This window comes from Amyelois transitella, chromosome 27, assembly GCF_032362555.1.
Source record: "Amyelois transitella isolate CPQ chromosome 27, ilAmyTran1.1, whole genome shotgun sequence".
Classification (NCBI taxonomy): domain Eukaryota; kingdom Metazoa; phylum Arthropoda; class Insecta; order Lepidoptera; family Pyralidae; genus Amyelois; species Amyelois transitella.
Genome location: NC_083530.1, coordinates 1795449 through 1816979, shown reverse-complemented (window position 1 = coordinate 1816979; position 21531 = coordinate 1795449). Strand labels below are relative to the sequence as shown.

General features: G+C 36.5%; 1 protein-coding gene across 1 annotated transcript; it reads right to left on the bottom strand.

The window, feature by feature from the left end:
• Nucleotides 1–2947: 2947 nt before the first annotated feature.
• On the bottom strand, nucleotides 2948–15333 carry LOC106142113 (uncharacterized). Its single transcript, XM_060951913.1, has 4 exons — nucleotides 15298–15333; nucleotides 7286–7381; nucleotides 6528–6653; nucleotides 2948–6133 (listed from the first exon to the last, which is right to left on the bottom strand). Exons 1-4 carry the CDS (start codon nucleotides 15331–15333, stop codon nucleotides 2948–2950), a joined length of 3444 nt encoding a protein of 1147 aa, XP_060807896.1.
• Between the last annotated feature and the right edge of the window lie 6198 nt (nucleotides 15334–21531).

Here is a 21531-nt window from a genome sequence, read left to right as displayed (position 1 = left end):
CTGTTTGTACCGAACGCGCGGTGCTTTCGGCTGTTAAGTTTGTTTGTGCTATGGCTTACCTACCACATTACAATACGTATTTTAATCGTGTAATAATGTACAAAGTGAAATGTGAGTTTGAGCTCAAGATACAATATAGGTGTTAGTTTATAATTTTAGTATTGTTTTCCAATTATAATGACAAATATAAATATACAAAAACATATGGCTGTCGTCGTATAGCGATATACTGTTCATATTATATCGACATAATTATCGTACTGTAAGTTATCGCGTCGATCAATTTACGTATACACGTTGTTTTGATAGAAGTTGTGAATTTACAGGTGTCTATTTAAATTGGTCGTACGATTTCGCGGTCGCCCGTTGCATTCTTTCTAATGTAAGGCTGGATTAGAAAGTCAAAATAAATATGTTCTTTGTAATATTTACGATTTGAAAACACTATAGACTCGTCTTAGGCTAATTAATTACACTGAATAAAAAGTTAAATAATTTATTAGATGTGTAATGTATTTGTGATCAAAGTATTAAGGACTTTGTAGGTACATAGCAATAACGTTGAATAATTATTTTCTATGATAATCACCCTGTTTTTTGTAATTAACAATTTTTTTCTTTGGTGTGATGCTTTTTTTTCTATACTCGTGTGTGAACTTCGCATACTAAGCGATAAATGTATTAATTGTAGGTCCGATGTTTTGCGGTTGGGCGGCCGCAACATTTTCTATTAATAATATAAGAGTAGCGGTATATAATTTTACATGAAATCACAAAACTGAAGTCTCACTGTGAAAGTCGCGCTGTCCTTTGAATATCCCGCCCAAATATCTGTTAAAGTTATTCAATTCATATAATGTTGCAAAAGAATAATTAAACTCAAATTATAAAAAAAATGAGCCCTTACTGCCAGTAATATAGACAAATTACAAATAATCTAATCTCTTATAAACAATTCGTTTCATATTTAGACTGAGCATTTCAAGTATTCAGCGATTTTTTATTAAACTTACCCTAATTTTCCATAAAACAAGACAAAGATAATTATTTTAAACCAACTTGCGTTGGTATGAAAAAACGTTAAAATTAATGAAAAAAATTCATTGTCGATATCGACAAAAATTTAATCGCCACACTAATAATACCTGTTGCTAAGATGTAAATTTTACTATGAATTTATTTAAAATCATTATGGAATTTTAATACTTTTACAAGATTGTTTGATTATTTGAGATTTTCTAAAATATTTTTATACTTTGGTCAAATGATTTTTTTTAAAGGAAAAGCTATCAAGTTTTGAACAAACAGCATCCAGTAGTCAAGTAGACCCTATATAAATCATATTCCATAATTATGCGAAACGATGGTTATGCTTAAAATGTTCTTTTTTTTTTAGTTATGCCCGAATAAATTATGAAACCTAGTATGTACCTCGGTTAAACGTGGTTGGGTCTTGTGACAATTGGCTCTGTCTTCCCCGTGAGGAAAAAGAAATGATTAAGTCAGTGATGAAAAACAATGAATGAATATACAGTGAATTTCCATTTTAATTTAAATGTTCCAATAATATTTATTTGTAAAAATTAAGAGCTTATGTCAAACTTTAGAAAATAACAAACAAAAAATCAGATATATCCTTGGTGCGCTATCAAATAAACAATTTTTTACCTTCTATAATTCGGATCATCATAAAAAAATATAAAAATTACTTCAAAATTCATTATTCTTCTTGCATGATTCGTGAACACACGTTTTAAAAAAAATAGACGTTTCATTATGGAATAAATATCTATGGGCAATTTGGACGGCGCGACTGAAATCCGTACATACTGTTTACATACCGTAGAATTATATTTATATATGAGCTTTATTTTATGGTATATTAGGGTAGCCGATGGGCGCCAACGATGTGATGCGCTGTTTTTTGTGAAATAATTCAAGTGGAAATAAATTTTATTTTTAATTCCAAATCTTTGTTTTAATTTTATATAGGTACAGTCATAGTTACACTTCATGGAACTCTATGACGCGGTAATAGGGGCGAATGAAAGTGAATTTGGGTAAGTTGATGTACTGTTCTGGTGGGGCAAAATATTAATCACACTTATTATAAAAAAATTGCTTTATATTTCATTATTAACCGTGGCTTTGTCTACCCCGTAAGGGATTAAGACGTAATGAGTGAATGTAATAAAATTAGAATGGTTTGTTGCTAATAAAATAACGCTATGTGAAGGATGACTAAGGACATTTCTTCCTCATGTTTTGATACTTATTACAAATTGAAGGAAAAGTAAAGCGGAAATAGGTAAAAAAAATAAGTAATAAACCAACGTTTCTCAACGTTTATTCAGTAAAAGGACACTGTTCAATGTGTTTAATAATATTTACAAAACTAACTACAATAAATAACAAAAGTAAAGGTAGTGGCAAAATAAGAACAACTTACAAACTAAGAACTATACCAGAATATCGAAAATGAAATTAAAATATTTAAAATATTTTTTCCAGACCAGAGTCAAGATGTTTTAATCGAAACTAACATCAAAATTAAAGTCATAAGACTATACAAGGCATTTTTTATGGTAAATTTATATTTTGACGACATTTTGACTCGCGGTAATTGTATTTTATTTGGGTTAATCGTAAAAAAGAATACTGAATACAAAGAACTACACTGAATAAATAAATAAGGCTTATATTTATATAAGATTATACTCTGTTACCTATAAACAGTTGTTAATAAAAGCTAAGATAATACTTTATGACAAGATATGGAGACTTATTTCATGCGAAAATTGATACAAATAATGCTAAAGAGAAAAATATCAGAACGATGGTTTTAACAATCTAGCTTACTATAAATAACTAAATGACAAGAATATTACAAATTATCCAATCACAAAACAAAATGGCGCTAACTCATTACAAGCTATTTTACACTTTTTCATTTGTCCCTCTTTATTGGTATCCCATCTAAATCAACTTCTATACTTGGAATCAGAGGCGGTTTGAATCCATATTCGATTCGTAAATTAGTCACCAAAGTTCTATCAGTCCTTCGCAATTTAGGGTCATGATTTTGATTTTTCTCCCACAATTGCTCATAATGTTTTGTAGGCGGTGGTCCGTAATAATAAAATGGATTGGGATTGTTCGTTAAGTAAGATAAATAATTGTTCAAAGCTGGGGTTTGTTTGAACTGTTGCGTTTCGAATTTAGGCGTGCTGTTAATGTACTGATATGATGACGCGTACTGCTTGCCCCACTGCTGTGATTGTATCAACTGTGGTAAAAATTTCAAATTTCTGTATTGTTGTAGCAAATTCTCCTGTTTCTGTATTTGTTGTTGCATCTGTTGGTTGTTTATCTGTTGATTTATTTCTTGCTGATGTTGTTGGTTTATTTCTTGTTGTTTTTGCTGTTGCAACTGTTGATTCTGCAGTTGTTGTTCCTTCTGCTTTTGTTCCTGTAGTTTCATGTTTGGTTTCTCAAAGTATTTGACGAATTGCGGAACATTTTGCGATTGCTCTGCGTGCCCGTATGCGTTACCGTAATTGTACAATGCCTTTTCAGATTTCAAGTAATGATATGGCACTTTTATTGGTACATGTTTTTCAACAAATTTCTCCACTGGATAAGGTACCCTGACTTCTATGGGGACTTCAACAGGGTAAGGTACTTTTTTCTCTACAATTTTTTCAACAGGATATGGTACCCTCTTTTCAACCGGATAAGGTTTATCTACATACTTAGTAACAACTACAGGTTTTTCAACTATCTTTTCGACCACAGTTTCAACGGGGTACGGTACATTGACTTTCTTCTCGACTATTCTGTCGTAAGGCACTGGGTACGGAACCTTCTTTTCAACAATTCTGTCGACTGGATAAGGTTGTGGCACTCTCACTTCTATTGGTACTGGATGTGGAACAGGCACTTGAATATGAACAGGTTTTTCGACAACTTGCGTGACAGTCACTGGTTTTTCAACGATCTTCTCCACAGGGACAGGGATTGCTTTTTCCACTGGATACGGAACTGGTACTTTTGTCTCAACCGCGACGGGGTAAGGCACTTTAGTTTCAACCGGATAAGGCACAGGGACCTGTTTATGAATAACCTTTTCAATGTGAACTGGTTTTTCTACTGGAACAGGTATAGGCGTTTCAATAGGTATAGGATATAGCACTTTCTGTTCGACTGGAACTTCGATAGGTATACCTACGGGAGTTGGAACAGGCACTTGATGAATTATTTGCTTTTCAATAAGTTTCTCCACTGGAAATGGTATATGGATCGGTCGGTCTATGAAAATCTTTTGTTCGATCGGAAATGGAACTCTAATGTGAACTGGGAAAGGCTGTAAAACTCCTACAGGATAGGGTTTATCAACATACTTTGTAACCTCAATTGGTTTTTCTACAATTTTCTCATACGGTACCGGAACAGGCACTGGTCTGTCCACTTCCTTGATAACTTGAACTTGTTCTGGATAAGGGACTTTCTTCTCTATAAATCTATCTACATATTGAGTAACTGGAACTTCTTTTTCTATTATAATCGGTTGAATAACCTTCTCATTACCTTGTCCGTATTCATTATAATAATGCACTAATTCGCTTCTCTGGTTGCTGCTTCCATCCGGTTTTACTTCAACTTCACTCCGTACGTTTTCACTGGATTCCAAGTTGTCTTTAGATTCGTCATTTCTATCGCCCTTCTCATTATTTTTTCGTTTTTTCAGTCCCATTCTGTAAAGTATTTCATTCAAATTGTTCTGAAGCGTTTTTGAAGAAGGCAAAGCTTCCATATATTTGTTGTAATACTCCGCTGAATCTAAAGAGCCCTTATTATTGCTTCTTCCTTCTTCTAAATATTCATGAACTTCAACATCATTAATGTGTGTAATGGACACGGGAATAGATTGTTGAACCTCGACTATCGTCTTCTCTTTTCTCGGACTTTCAATAGTTTCTTCGATAATTTCACTATCAGAACCTGCAAAATCTTCCAATGAATTGTAATCTGTATCGTTGGCATTAAGTAAACGCAGAGCAACAGTTATAGGTGCTAGATATTTTGGACCGATTGGCCTTGGAGTAACTTCGACGGTCTCTCCGCTGGTATTTCTCTCAGTTTCTTGTTCTGTATTACTTTTTCTTACACTCATAACTTCATAACCATCTTGTAAATACGGTGCCACTGTTGATACGATATTGTTAACTACGTTATCTTTATCATAGTTATCTTGCACAACTATAGGTGAAGCAAATTTGTACTCGTTTGAACTAGTTTGTAAAATCCTTTCCTTGGATTCATCATTTTCAGCATGTTCCACATCGCTTTTTAGTATATTTTCTATTTTTGCCTGTACTGTAATTCTGTTACCATCAGTATTATAGTATCTAGATTGCTCAGATTGGAGATTGAATCTGGGTTTGATCAAGTCATCATTTTGTATATTAGCCTGTTTTTCAGCTGCATGGTTGATTCTTAATAAGTCGTCATTTGATATCAAATCTTGCGTAGATGCTACAAGTTTGGAAATACCATCGTCTTGAGATTCAATGGAGTTTTCTGTTATTGTAGGAGTAGCGACAGTAGTGAAATAATATCTTTCACTTCTAGCGTTTTCTCTTGGCGACTCTACTCTAAAATGCACAGCTCCTTTATAACTTAAAGGTCGTTCAGTCTGGTCTTTAGCACCAAAATTGCCGTTTATATTTTGAACATCATAATTTGGTGTTTCCGCGACTAAAATAGTTTTCTTTTGATCATCAACATGATCTTCGTTTGTGCAGTTGTGATCTTTGAAAACTGTTACGACTGAGTCTGAGTAGCTCGTTTGCTCATTCGGTTCCTCTTGTTTAAGAGGCTCAGAGCCTTTATTTTTGGAGTCTTTAGTGACAGGATGTTGCGTTTGTATAGTGTACAAGGGTGTTGTAAAGAAGTTGTATGGTACGGGCGTGTATTGTACTGGAGCAGTAGTAGGTAGGATTTGGAATTGGTCTTGTTGTGGATATTGCTGCTGTAGAAGGTATATTTCTACTGGTGACTGCGGAGTGCTGAGTGCATTTCCGTTAGGCGGAGCCAAGTTCTGCTCTGGAACGTTTTGATAACTTGGAGTTTCCTGAAATCAAAAGGAGTGAATATATTATTATTTTTATAACGATACATAAAGAATACTAGGTTTAAACCGCGGATTCCATTTTTTACAACATCATGAAATCTCCAAAAGCAAGCAAAACAACCAAAAGTTAAATCTGTTGATGTATGTGTCAGTCAACTTTTTCTTTTATATTTAAACAATACAGACCACACAGTCCAAATAACTAAGGATTTCTTCATTTCCGTCAAGTATAACAAACAAACAAACAAACATAGACCTCTCCACACTCGTCTTTTCCACAATTTTAATAAATTTAACAAATCTTCAAGAATCACGATTTTACAACTACATATTCATGATCACCAAGATTTCAATGTTCGCAATAATTTAACGGCATAAAGTAAACTATTCATACCTCTTGAGAATCGAGTTGCAACGCCTTCTCTCCCAGAGCGAACTTGGCAGTGTACACTGAAGAGTTCACAGCTAACGCTCCGTGGTAGCCGGTGTCGTCGGCTGTGTACTTGACGCGCTGTTCTGACTGCAAAAGAAAAGTCATAAGAACACAGTTTGCCTGAAGGGCATTTACTATTACATACATACATATAGTCACGTCTATATCCCTTACGGGGCAGACAGAGCCAATAGTCCAGAAAAGACTGAATGGCCACGTTCAGCTGCTCGGCTTAATGATGGAATTGAGATCCAAATAGTGACAGGTTGCTAGCCCATCGCCTAAAAAAAAGGATGGCAATTTTATAAGCCTATCCCTTAGTCGCCTTTTACGACATCCATGGGAAAGAGATGGATGCCGGGAACCACACGGCACTTACTAATTACAGCGGGACGTTTTTAGGCGAGGGCTTGACGCTCCTCTGAACAGACTTGTGGCGACATCTCTACGCCACTCGTCACAACATCCAATCAAACAACTACTGTCAATCATCGCGAAGAAATTGACGCGCTCAACCAATAGCAGCGAAGAATCTAAGACGCGATTTCAAAGATTTCACGGATTGGAGCTATATATACAACCTCCGACACAACATCGTCGGAGCCGCGGTTCCCCAGGCGTAACACCTAGCCTGGCGGAAGATCTTCCCTTTGGTGGCGGTCGAGCCCAATCATCGCTCCCGCTACAGACTTTTCAGCAATCCGAGCTTTTTGACTAACCTGTGGCAGTTTGACATAGTAATGGCCGACCGTGCCGGCGTCTCCCGGCTGCAGTTTCCACCCCCACTCGTACGTCGCCCCGCCCTGGGTTATACGCTGGAACAATAGGTTAATTTAATAGTTGCATTGTCTATCGCATTGGTTTTTATGACTGTAACTAGAGGCCGCCCGCGACTTCGTCCGCATGGAAACCCTATCAATCCCGCGGGAACTCTGGGATAAAAAGTAGCCTATGTGTTATTCTGGGTCTTCAGCTACCTACATACCAATCATGGTAATCGGTTCAGTAGTTTTTGCGTGAAAGAGTAACAAACATCCATACATCCATACAAACTTTCGCCTTTATAATAGTAGTAGGATAGTAGGATAGGATGATAGGATAAGTTTTGATGAAATAAATAAATATCATAATTTTTGTACGCACATTCTGGATGTCTCCTCACATACAAACCACGGAATAAATGAGTTATTATACACACATATAGTCACGTCTTTATCCCTTACGTGATTGACAGGGCCCACAGTGGAAGGCCACGTTCAGCTGTATGGCTTAGTGATGGAATTGAGATTAAGATAGTATAAGTTGATAATCCATCGCGTAAAATAAGCATCCCAATTTTATAGGCTTACCCTTAGCAGCCTATAATGACATCCATGGGAAAGAGATGGAGTGGTCCTATCCTAAAATTCCGAGAACCACACGGCACACACACTTCGCTTTGAAAGTTTTTGGCTTGCTGGAAATCATAAATTTGACCTGTTTATCAAGTCAAAACATACGAGGTTCATAAATGTGCCGTGTGGTTCCCGGCTCCAATACAAAAAAGAATAGGACCACTCCATCTCTTTCCCATGGATTTCGTAAAAAGCGACTAAGGGATAGTCTTACAAATGGGCTAACAACCTATCACTAGTTGAATCTCAATTCTATCGTTAAGCCAAATAGCTGAACGTGGCCATTCAGTCTTTCCAAGACTGTTGGCTCTGTCAACCCCGCAAGGGATATAGACGTGACCATATGTATGTATGAGGTTCATAAAATAAGGCGACCCATCCCCAACCAGCCCAGTTCCTTAACCCCAACAATCGCCTTTGGAAAGTGCTTTAAAATCTCGATCTATTGACTGGAACTAAACCACTTTCGTTGGATGTTTTTTCCGCACCAATCCACTTTTACTTCTGCTTCGCGAGTTTTCCTACATATATGGACAAACTGCATGCTCTAACTACATACCTAAAGCCTAACTAATAAGTTGGACGAAAAAGTACAACCTTCAAATTGGATGTCAGCAGAAAACCGAACTAACATACTCGTACACGCCTCTTTGCGGAACGGTATTATAGCAACTTGAGAATAATGTAGAGAAAAATACGATTTATAAAATAAACATATGTATATTGGTTGCTATTTTAACAAAACACTAACTTAAAATATATTGAACTAGAGGCCGCCCGCGACTTCGTCCGCATGGAAACCCTATCAATCCCGCGGGAACTCTGGGATAAAAAGTAGCCTATGTGTTATTCTGGGTCTTCAGCTACCTACATACCAAATTTCATGGTAATCGGTTCAGTAGTTTTTGCGTGAAAGAGTAACAAACATCCATACATCCATACAAACTTTCGCCTTTATAATAGTAGTAGGATGAAAAAATGTGAAAAGAAACAAAAACGCAACGAAATTCATAGAATCCGCGATTTCAAAATGCCGGGCGCTAGATATTCCATTAAGGACAGGACCGTATCTAGGGGCCGGACTCAGCAGAAACTTAAATACAAAATAATTTACAAATATTAAAAATCTTAAATATTAACCTCCTCCTTCCTTTTAGAATTCAGGTTGCGGTCAGAGTCAGTTTAGAGTTTTGTCAGCTTTTAAAAAAATTTGTCAAATTAAAAAAAAATCAATTAGCTAGCTAGAATTCAATAACGATTTCAAACGAACGTTGGTTTGAATAAAAACGATTGAATAATTTATATGGATGAGATAATTTCTTGAGATCATTTAATAATATATTAAAAGATAATATAATAGGTAGGTATATATAATAGTTCTTTATGGCAAAGGATGTGTTCATATATCATTTTTTTTTGTAATTAAAGTTCCCTAAGTAGTTCCTTTCTTCTTAATTGTTGAATAAATAAAATTAAATAGGTGCCGTGTGGTTGCCGGCACATCCATCCATCGTCCATCGCTTTCTCGTGGATGTCGTAAAAGGCGACTAAGCGATAGGCTTATAAACTTGGGATTCTTGTTTAGGCGAGGGGCTAGCAACCTGTCACTATTTAAATCTCAATTCTATCATTAAGCCAAACAGCCGAACGTGGCCTATTAGTCTTTTCAAGACTGTCGGTTCTGTCTACCCCGCAAGGGATATAGTATATGTTATATGTAAGTTAAATTAAAAGAGATATAATAATATTAATTAATGCAGCTACTTAAACTAATGTGTTTATTGCATAATGCAAACGGGATTATATTTACATTATGTCATAACACAGATAAAACAAAGTCACATGATAGGTAATGTGGGAATAAAGCAATTCAACTTAGATCTATGCAATTGTTTCCGAGATCCGTCGCCAGAGAAAGCTAACGGATGTAAGTACCTAGTTTCCTGTTTATTCATTGTTATGATATTGATAATTTGTTAATTTAAATCTAGATTTCTGTAAATCTCCTGGCTAGACGATGCGCTAATCGATATAAACCTGGAATGCCAAATACTTCACATACACTTCACTTCACAATTTCAGAAAGCGGACCCCGGGCCCCGTAGCATACCTTCTTACATATAATCACGTTTTTTTCCCTTACGTGGGTAGACAGAGCCAACAGTCTTGAAAATACTGTATGTATGCTGTGTGGTCCCCGGCACCAATATAAAAAAGAAAACCTCTCCATCTCTCTCCCATGGATGTCGTAAAAGGCGACTAAGGGGAAGGCTTATAAACTTAGGATTCTTATTTTAGGCGATGGGCTAGCAACCTGTCACTATTTGAATCTCAATTCTATCTTAAAGCCAAATAGCTGAACGTGGCCTATCAGTCATTCAAGACTGTTGGCTCTATCTAGCCCGCAAGGGATATAGACGCGTGGTTGTTTGAATAAATTATACATGATTGTATTCATGAATTTTCAGTTCATGCAAAAAATGATGCTAATGGCACACACTATATTTTTTCTTGGCTATCCGTTACACTTGCATGAAGAGAATTATGAATGTGGATGAAGCGAAGGAAGTATGCAGGGATCGTGGCAATTGGAAAGATGTCGCCTCTGCCTACCCCTCCGGGAAAAAGGCGTGATTTATATGTTACGTATCCGTTAAACACACCCTACTAATATTATAAATGCGGAAGTGTGTGAGTATGTCAGGATGTCAATATGGATGTTTGTTACTATTTCACGCAAAATTTACAGAACCGATTACGATGAAATTTGGTATGTAGGTAGCAGAAGACCCAGAATAACATATAGACTACCGGACATTTTTACATTATTACTAAATTTTTATCCCGGAGTTCCCGCGGGATTGAAAGGGTTTCCATGCGGACGAAGTCGCGGGCGCCCTCTAGTTTCCTATAATAATTGCATAATAGCCTAGTTTATCGGTTAAATCAAATTACGAGTTTTATTTCAAAAGCCCTTTAAGTTGCGTAAGTTTTGTTAAGTGCAGCTTAAGTGAAAGTTAACTGACTTTACTACTAAACAAAATTACGTTTACTGTATGTGAATACGTTTTGAATTCTCAACACATTACATATACACCGTATTTATACTCTACGGGGTAGACAGAGCCAAGAATTAGGATCAAGTGACGTTTAGCTAGATAGTGGCAGGTTGCTAGCCTCAAAAAAGAATCACGAGTTTATAAACGTTTCCCTTACATACATACATATGGTGACGTCTATATCCCTTGCGTGGTAGACAGAGCCAACAGTTTCACTTACTTAACTTTAAGTAGGAAGTAACACACTATGTTTTTAGGGTTATGTAGGCGCGTGGCAAAAACGGAATGTCAATAGATAAATACATATTTGTGGTGTCCCAAATTACAAGTTTTTAAGGTAATAAGTCTTGCTCTTGAGTTCAGTTATATTTTTTACTAGCGAATGGCCCCGGCTTCGCACGTGTAGCATTATTAGAAAATTTTATTTATACTTTGAACCTTTGGGTTGATTTTTTAAATATAAAGTATACTACATGAGAACGCCTTCACAGCTAAACCACTGTACCGATTCGAATGAAATTTGGTATGAATATAGATAAAAACCTGCTTATCTATATTCATACTAAATTTCATTCGAATCTGTACAGCGGTTTAGCTATAAAAGCGGAACAGACAGACAGACATACTTTTGCATTTATAAATTACTAAGGAATAGTAAGCATTAATAAAGATTAAATAAAATGTCTTTTAAAGCAAAATACCTTACCGTGTTGGTTTGTTGCGCGCACGCATGCGCTGATAGACTAATTGCCACCCACAGCCGCAACCACTGGAACATGAAAAAATAACATCAATTGTGCCGTGTGGTTCCCGGCACCAATATAAAAAAGAATAGGACCACTCCATCTCGTTCCCATGGATGTCGTAAAAGGCGACTAAGGGATAGGCTTATAAACTTGGGATTATTCTTTTAGGCGATGTGCTAGCAACCCGTCACTATTTGAATATCAATTCTATCATTAAGCCAAAAACAGCTGAACGTGGCCTATCAGTCTTTTCAAGACTGTTGGCTTTGTCTACCCCGTAAGGTATAAAGACGTGATCATATGTATGTATAACATCAATAATCTCTTTACCAAGTAACATACATACATATGATAACGTCCACATATCCCCTGCGGGATAGACAGAGCCGAAAGTTTTGAAAAAACTGATAGGATTCAAATAGCGTGACAGGTTGCTAGCCCATCGCCTACAAGAAGAGTCCTTAGTCGTCTTTTACTACATCTTTGGGAAAGAGATGGAGTAGTCCTATTCTTAAGTTCCGGGAACCACACGGCTCATAATAATCGATAGGTAACTTTAATAAATTACCACGCCTACAGGAAAGCTCTATTCACGAAAGTTGATTTATAAAATAATATCTTACCTCTCTCTTTCTCTGATAGTATATCCCTAGCGGGGTAGGCACAGCCACCAGTCTTGAAAAGACTGATAGGCCACGCTCAGCTGTTTGTCTTAGTTTGAAGAATTGTGATTCAAATACGTGCATCAAGTTTAAATTAATAAATCAACACATATAAATACGAGTATACTCCCCCTTAAAACCTAGCTACGCCACTAGTACACCTATAAAACAAAGTTAGACCACAAAATAATTATAATAAGTGAACGGGTCCATAGCTTTCTAAGATTTGCATACTAGCCCCGTACCCCGGCGTGGTCTATATAGGAACATAATCTACTGCCCTCAATTGAGACTTTCTCTTATATAAAGTAACTAGAGTAGACTGCTTCGTCCGCGTAAGTAAAACGAAAAATCCCGTAAATTTTTCCCGCGGGAATTTCGGGAAATCCTCTCTTAGTCACCCAGAGACCACGTAATGAACCTACACGTCAAATTTGTTATATCTAGACCCTGCGCTTTAGGCTGTAAGTTGATATGTTAGTCAATCTATTCTAGGCGGTAAAAAACAAAATAAACAAGTTAGTAACTGTGCCGTGTGGTTCCCAGCACCAATACAAAAAAGAATAGGACCGCTCCATCTCTTTCCCATGGATGTCGTAAAAGGCTCACAATCTTGGGATTCTTTTTTAAGCGATGGGCTAGCAACCTGTCACTATTTGAATCTCAATTCTATCATTAAGCCAAACAGCTGAACGTGGCCATTCAGTCTTTTCAAGACTGTTAGCTTTGTCTACCCCGCAAAGGATACAGACGTGACCATATTTATGTATGTATGTATTAATTCACTATCATCTCTTCTTCTTCTTCCTGGCTTCAGTTCTGGTTACATCCTGACCACTTTGGAGAGGAGCTTGGTATGACCATGGATCCTGGATTGGGTGAGTCAGGTTTTTACACGAAGCGGCTCCCGTCTGACCTCCGCAACCTTTGCAGGGGAACCTAACCCGTATTGGATCGATCATGGTTGTATTACCCGTCCAGTTACCAGAATGTGTGTGTTTTACACGAATTGACTCCCGACTGACCTCCGCAACCTTTGCACGGGAATCTCACCCATATTGGACCATTATGGTAACACATCCAGTTGCCTGAATGTGCAGGATTTCTCACCACGCACACACGCAAGTAAATTACAAGAATTATAAATGAAAAAGTAATTACCATGATGTGTCTTCTTCGCAGCTATTTTGACGATATTTTCACTGCTTTTGTCAGAAAACTGAAACAAAAAGATAACTTATGTATTTTTTATTTATTTAAGAGTACCCGAAACCGCCGAGAGTCTCTGCCTACCCCTCTGGGAAAGAGGCGTGATTTTATATATGTATGTATGCATTTAAGAACACCAGAATAATTTCATATACCTACTAGGTACCTACATATATATATATCACCCATTCCGTCATTCCTTACGGGGTAGACAGATTCGAGACAGTCTCAAAAAGACACAGTGATTGAATTGAAATTCATTCAAATAGTAACAGGTTGGTAGCCCATAGCCCATCGCCTAAAAGAAGATATTAAAAGGTGTTCACAATGTTATTTCATAACTTCTTAAATTTGTATAACTGATATGAATTATTGATTGTTATACAAATCTACAAATTACATAATTTGGTCAAAACAACTTACATAATAAACACACAAGTTTGAACAGAATCGGAAGTGTTAAGCCCACTCAGGAAAAGTAGGGTAATATTATAAATCGATTAGTGCATAATACTTGTGCATAATATTCGCGATCGCATTATTTATGAGTAAATTACATAAAAATTTGATAAAAATGTTAATATGGGATAATTATATATTCATATATTTTTACCGGTCGTAGAAAGAAGAGGTTCGCTAATTATAAACTGAGTTTGATGCTCAATTATCAATAAATAAAAGGTAATGTGTGATGATTCTTTTTAGGATATAGGTACTCCTCATGGTCATTATTCAAAGAAAAGAATGGATAGAACAAACATAAAAAATGAACAAATCTTATGGTGATTGTCTTTTTATGTAAAGAGGTACCTTATTTCTAAATCTATTAAGGATTTAAGACATTTGCATTCAGTTTTTAGGCATCCATCTTATGCTTAGCATTGGTATTATATTTTTAGATTTTCTATTTCACTATAAGCTTGTCAAAAGTCCCAAAAATTGGACCTTGATATTCGTCTGTCTGTTCCTTAGTTATACATACATACCTACATATATATATGTAGCAAATTTTATGAAGATTAATCAAAGAAATGAAGAGCTCGCCATTTCAAATTTGTTATATTAGAATAAATTACAATGGATGGATAATAATTTCAATACGGATATGGTAGTAAGTAGTTAGTCTCTTTGAAGCAGTAGTGAATTTTCTGCCTCTGAAGTTTCAAGTTCAAATCCCGATCAAACTGAATCATTTAACATGTTGGTGTGAAGTCTAAAATAACTAAGGAACAGACAGACGAATATCAGTGTCCAATTTTTTAGACCTTTAGCAAGCATATAGTGAAATAGAAAATAGAAAAATATTATACCAATGCTTAAGTTAGGAGTACTGAAAAGAACATAGAGTAATCTAACCCCTAAAAACTACTATTCCCGTGGGATTTCCGACAAGCGGCAAGCGAGCGAAACCACGGATAAAACCTAGCTAACTTAAGTGATAGAGTGAGCTTCTAAGTTAAAATAAGTTCCCTTACATAAGTAACTACATACTTGCGTAACTTTTACTTATGCAATTTGTAGAATGGTTTTATAGTCATATGTATGTGGGTATTAAAACGTTGACGGGCATAATTTAACTCATAAAAGTGGTTAACACAATTCTATCGCAGAGCTAGGTTGAAGTCCGTACTTTGCTTTCATGGGAATTCCTAAATTACTACCTTAATTGATGTTAACGCAATCAGTTTGGTCTCCATTTTGGATTAATATACATAAACCTGTATTAAAATGATTTGCCAGTGAATTCGGCACCTTGGGATCCACTAATAATTATAAGCAAAGACTGGGTTAATTATTAATAATTATTCTACTTATATTATAAATGCGAAAGTTTGTCAGGATGTCAGTATGGATGTTTGTTACTCTTTCACGCAAAAACTTCTGAACCGATTACGATGAAATTTGGTATGTAGGCAGCTGAAGACCCAGAATTACATATAGGCTACTTTTTATCCCGGAGTTTCCGCAGGATTGATTCCACGCGGACGAAGTCGCGGGCGGCCTCTAGTATATTATATAGAATCCATGGTATCTGAATATGTCAGTTTCTTCACGATGTTTTTTCTTACCGTTAGAGCATTGGTTGGAAATCAAATATACTTAGACGGTACTAGACCTTGACAAAATTCAAACCTAATTCTTTTCAGTTCCAAATCCAATGCCTTAACCACTTTACTACTATACTTAAAACATATAAGTACATGTTAATCATAGCTTATGCGTTAAAGTACCGTAATTTATATGTTAACTAGCCAAATTAATAGAATAACATATCATTTTTTAAGAACAATAGCATCTCTAACAATAGTAAGTTCGCATTGTATAACCGTAGATATGTAATTGTTTCTGTCAGACAATATCTCAGTAACTGATAAGGCTATTGTGCAGGTTCACTTTCTTAGCTTACAAATTATAGAGATTTCTTAAGAATCAACTGGAACGTTGGATAACTTGTTAAGTTAAATGGACTTAAAACAGGGTTAGTAAATTTTGATGTTCCCTCTGCCTACCCCTCCGGGGAAGAGGCGTTATTTATATATGCATGTATGTAGTAAATTTTAATATATGTTAAATTACGTTAATATCCGTGCGATAGACAGAGGCAATAGTCTCTAAAATACTGAAAGAATGGAAATGAGATTCAAATACTTAGTGACAAATTGCTAGCCTATCGCCTGTACGAAACCACACGGCAGATATTACCTACTTATTCCAAAATCGTTTAAGAATATTATATTTTGATATTGTTTAAGTAGTTTTTGTATGTTTTTGTTCGTTTTTCACAAAAAAAATTCAAAAGCTTTTAGGACCGTTCAATTTTTTTTTTGGTACCGTGATCACTCCTACATAAACAAAGCTGCGTGCAGAAGCTAGTCTCAATCGTAATCACCAGAGGGCGCGGCGGTCGTGTCCAGTGAAATGGAAAAAGTCCAGTTTCTCGGACATCTGAGAAGAGGCGGGGAAATCATACGGCGTCTGGTATCAGGGAAATTATGGTTTAATTCGCAATTTTCTTAATAACTTGCTATAATTAATATGTGATCGTGGTTTAAAATGAATTACAGCGGACCAGCGGAACGGGTGCCGTGTGGTTCCCGACACCAATAAGAAAAAGAATAGGACCACTCCATCTCGTTCCCATGGATGTCGTAAAAGGCGACTAAGGGATAGGCTTATAAACTTGGGATTCTTCTTTTAGGCGATGGGCTAGCAATCCGTCACTATTTGAATCTCAATTCTATCATTAAGCCAAATAGCTGAACGTGGCCTATCAGTCTTTACAAGACTGTTGGCTCTGTCTACCCCGCAAGGGATATAGACGTGATTATATGTATGTATGTATGTATGTTAAACATATTCAATTGCCGTGTGGTTCCCGGCACGAATACAAAAAAGAATAGGACCACTCCATCTCTTTCCCATGGATGTCGTAAAAGGCGACTAAGGGATAGGCTTACAAACTTGGGATTCTTCTTTAGGCGATGGGCTAGCAACCTGTCACTATTTGAATCTCAATTCTATCATTAAGCCAAATAGCTGAACGTGGCCTATCAGTCTTTACAAGACTGTTGGCTCTGTCTACCCCGCAAGGGATATAGACGTGACTATATGTATGTATGTATGTAAACATATTCAAAGACATGTCGGACTACAGGGGGCGCCGGAATACACAGGGGCTGGATTATCGAGGGTCCACTGTACAGTGGAGCGTCAATTATCCGAACGTCACTCAACCGAACGACCGCTTCTCCGAACGTAGTAACGCGCGGGTCAATGAAGTCAGTTAAATTCATTCATTCATCCATATAATCACGTCTATACCCTTGCGGGGTAGACAGGGCCCGCAGTCTTGAAATACTAACAGGCCATGTTCAGCTATTAGGCTTGAGTTTCCAATAGTGCTGTCACTATTGCTAGCACATCGCCTATATGAATAATTCCAAATTCCAAATTTATAAACCTATCCCTTAGTCGACATCTATGGGAAAGAGATGGAGTGATCCTATTCTTTTTTATATTGGTGCCGGGAACCACACGGCACTTACACCGACTGTTAATACGACAAAATAAATAAGATGGTTTGACTTACTCATTAACTAATAGAAATAGCTAATCGCGTTATCGATCGTCGATAAACTGAATGGTATGCGCCGGAGTGAGTAATGAACGGCGCACACGCAACGCCGCGGTCGGAAGCTAGTTAGTTCCTTGTGCATTATGAAAGTTGGATAATAGAAGCAGTTAGGTTAGAATCGTTGATGATTCGGTTTTACTTTTGTCTCTTTCGGAATCTTTTTCTATCCCTCTCGCACACACCTTTATAATTTTTAGCATGTGTTTCGGAATTAAATGAAATTATTTATGTCAGACTCTACACAAATATGTATATACAATTGACATATTGACGTTAATATTATAAAGCATAAGAGTTTGTTTGTTTGGATGCGCTAATCTCAGGAACTACTGTTTCGAATTGAAAAATTATTATATATAATAAGCCAAATAGCATTTCAAGACTGCTGGCTCTGTCTACCCCGCAAGGGATATAGACATATTTTATTCAAAAATTATTATTTTCATTGCGAATAAATTATCTTGAATAATGTAATCGATAACCTGCAAGTTAGTTGTAATTATTTATTACAAGAGATAAAATAACGTGTTGTAAATACATAATTATTACACAGACACATTAGAAATAAACACTATGCAATTACACAAACATTCCAACTTGAACGATTTACATGTGCTTAGTGATTGTGCGCTTAGTGCAATAAAAATGAAACATTTGCAAGTATCTAACCTATACTTACGTACTTAGAATGATGCCAATTTGGTGCATGTTCTGATTTTACTTAGTAATTTTAACTAAGTTTTAATTAACGTGCCGTGTGGTGCCCGGCACTTAAGAATAGGATCACTCCACCTCTTTCCCATGGATGTCGTAAAAGGCGACTAAGGGATGGGATAATAAACTTATGATTATTCTTTTAGATGGAATTGTGTTATGGAAATTACATATACATACATATTACATTACATTTTCTTAGAAAAAAACCTTCTCCTTCAAAACTCGAGTCTCGGATGAATATACCTGAGTAAATGATTAATTTCAAATTCTGATACAAACAAACAAACAAAATGATTTATCTCAATGTAACAGTAATTTTTCGAGAAATGAAAAAAAAAGAAAAAAAAGTACCCAAGTATTTATAATATTGTTTAAAAATACCATAGTATCATCTCTTTTAAAAATACGTTAACAAACATTTACCTACCTATTGAGAAAATTTTATAAAATTAAAAGTTGCACGGTTTACTATCACTAAGCACATAAGTAACTGTTCCTGACTGACACTTTGTCCGTGTAAACGAGGCCTTATACGACTTGTTTATCGCTTCACTCTCATTTTCATTTCGCTAGATAGATGCATTGTCCAAGTGTAATTTTACGATTAGATGATTCTAAGAGGCAGTTGACTTGATGATAATTATATTAAGAAAAGATTTACATTAATACTGGAGAGCGCCTAGTAAAAGGCGACTAAGGGATACATACATTACATACATATAATCAAGTATATATCCTTTGCGGGGTAGACAGAGCCAACAGTCTTGAAAAGACCGATAGATCATATTCAGCTGTCTGGCTCAATGATAGAATTGAGATTCTTCTTTTAGGCGATGGACTAGCAACCTGTCATTATTTGAAACTCAATTCTAAAGGCTTTTTAAAGGCTGTTGGCTATGTCTACCTCGCAAGGGATATAGAAGTGTTTATATGAATGAATAAATGTATTGTATGTCCTTGCGTGGAGAGTGTTGTAATAACAACTAATGTAGGTAAAGCTGAAAGAGTCCTTGGTACACGCCTCAATAGGATTTGAACCTGCCCTCGACATTTTTTTAGTCGGTAACCACTCAACTACCGTAGCTTGATACTTACTTGTTTACTCAAAAACGTTATAACAAAAGACATACATACATACACACAGACAAAATTCCTAGGTCCGTGAAAACAAGTGCGCATTGTCTATTTCGGATGTTTTGCAAAACAAGCGACAATTCCAAACATACATAATTGTACTGTACATAAGTCAGTTATTACGTGGAATTTCGCAATGACTATTTTTATTTATAGACAAAAACCACATGTTGCCTTGTGGTTCTCGGCCCCAATAAAAAAAAGAAAAGATCCACTCCATCTCGTTCCCATGGATGTCGTAAAAGACGACTAAGAGATAGGCTTACAAACTTGGGATTCTTGTTTTAGGCGATGGGCTTGCAACCTGTCACTATTTGAATCTCAAGTCTTTTCAAGACTATTGGCTCTGGTTACCCCGTAAGGGATATAGACATGATTATATGTATGTATGCAAAAACTACATGCCCTAAGTTCGATAGCCGGTCAGCCCAATATGGATATAAACCTTAAACCCCTCCCCTTTTTTTTCAACTAGTTTTTTTTACAATCCCCTGGGATTTTCGGGAAATTCTCGCTCCATTAATACTTTTAATACACCACAACACTCACCAAAAAAATTCTAACTCCTGTGGCGAAATCTATACGCCAAAAATAAAAAAAATAGAATCACACGACGCGATCAGTCAAAAACAGCGAAAAACCTAAATCGCGCAAGCAAAGATTTCACGGATTGGAGCGACGAGTATACAAATCACAAAAATAAAATCACGCGACGCGATCAGTCAAAAACGGCGAAAAACCTAAATCGCGCAAGCAAAGATTTCACGGATTGGAGCGACGAGTATATATACAACCTCCGCAACAATATCGTCTGTCGCGCGGTTCCCCAGGCATAACACCTAGCCTGGCGGAAGATCTTCTCTTTGGTGGCGGTCGAGCCGAATCATCGCTCCCGCTACACTCCCATAATTCTTTTTCACATAAAGTTTCCCCCTAGAAAACCTAAACGCGACCTAATAGGGCTCTGTTTATCCTGCTAGGAAATCAGACGTGACAATACCGCTATCGCTTTTCGATTTAAAACGGACTTAGCTTTCTCTTTGGCATAGAACTAACAATCTAGACAGACATACATACACAATAACATATAGAAAGTGAACAAAGCCCTGAGCTACCTTAAACGTTATACATACATACATTGGTCACGTCTATATCCCTTGCGAGGTAGACAGAGCCAACAGTCTTGAAAAGACTGAATGGCCACGTTCAGCTATTCGGCTTAATGATAGAATTGAGATTCAAATAGTGACAGGTTGCTAGCCCGTCGCCTAAAAAAGAATCAAAGTTTGTAAGCCTATCCCTTAGTCGCATCAAATTTTACAAAAAATATACCAATATACCAGTATTTGCCATACAAAAGATATCAACGCGTTTGTATACATTACAAAATACATTCAGTCAGAAAAGTATCGGGAATGGATTATTTATTTATGGTTCCAAATTCAAATTTTTGTTTTTTTTGTTGTTGTTAGATTGGCACAACTGTTTTCCATTTTGGCGCGGAGTTTGAGTTGCATCTGTTGTTTACATTAAATACAGTGCTATTTTTAGTTATATCATATCTAGTGTGTATTGCTAATTTCATAATGGATAAAAACATCGAACAAAGAGTTTGTCTTAAATTTTGCATTGCCAATGGAATATCGTGTTCGGAGTCACTGAAAATGTTACAGAAGGCTTACGGTGAATCGACTTTATCAAAAACTCGTGCTTATGAGTGGTACAAAGCGTTCAAAAGCGGTCGAGATGTGATGGAAGATTTGCCTCGCTCTGGTAGGCCATCAACGTCTGCAACTGAAGTTAACATCGCAAAAGTGAAGGAAATAGTGACTGAAAATCCTCATTCAACTTTGAGAGAGATAGCCACCGAACTTTCTGTATCTCACGAGTCGATCCGTACCATTTTAAC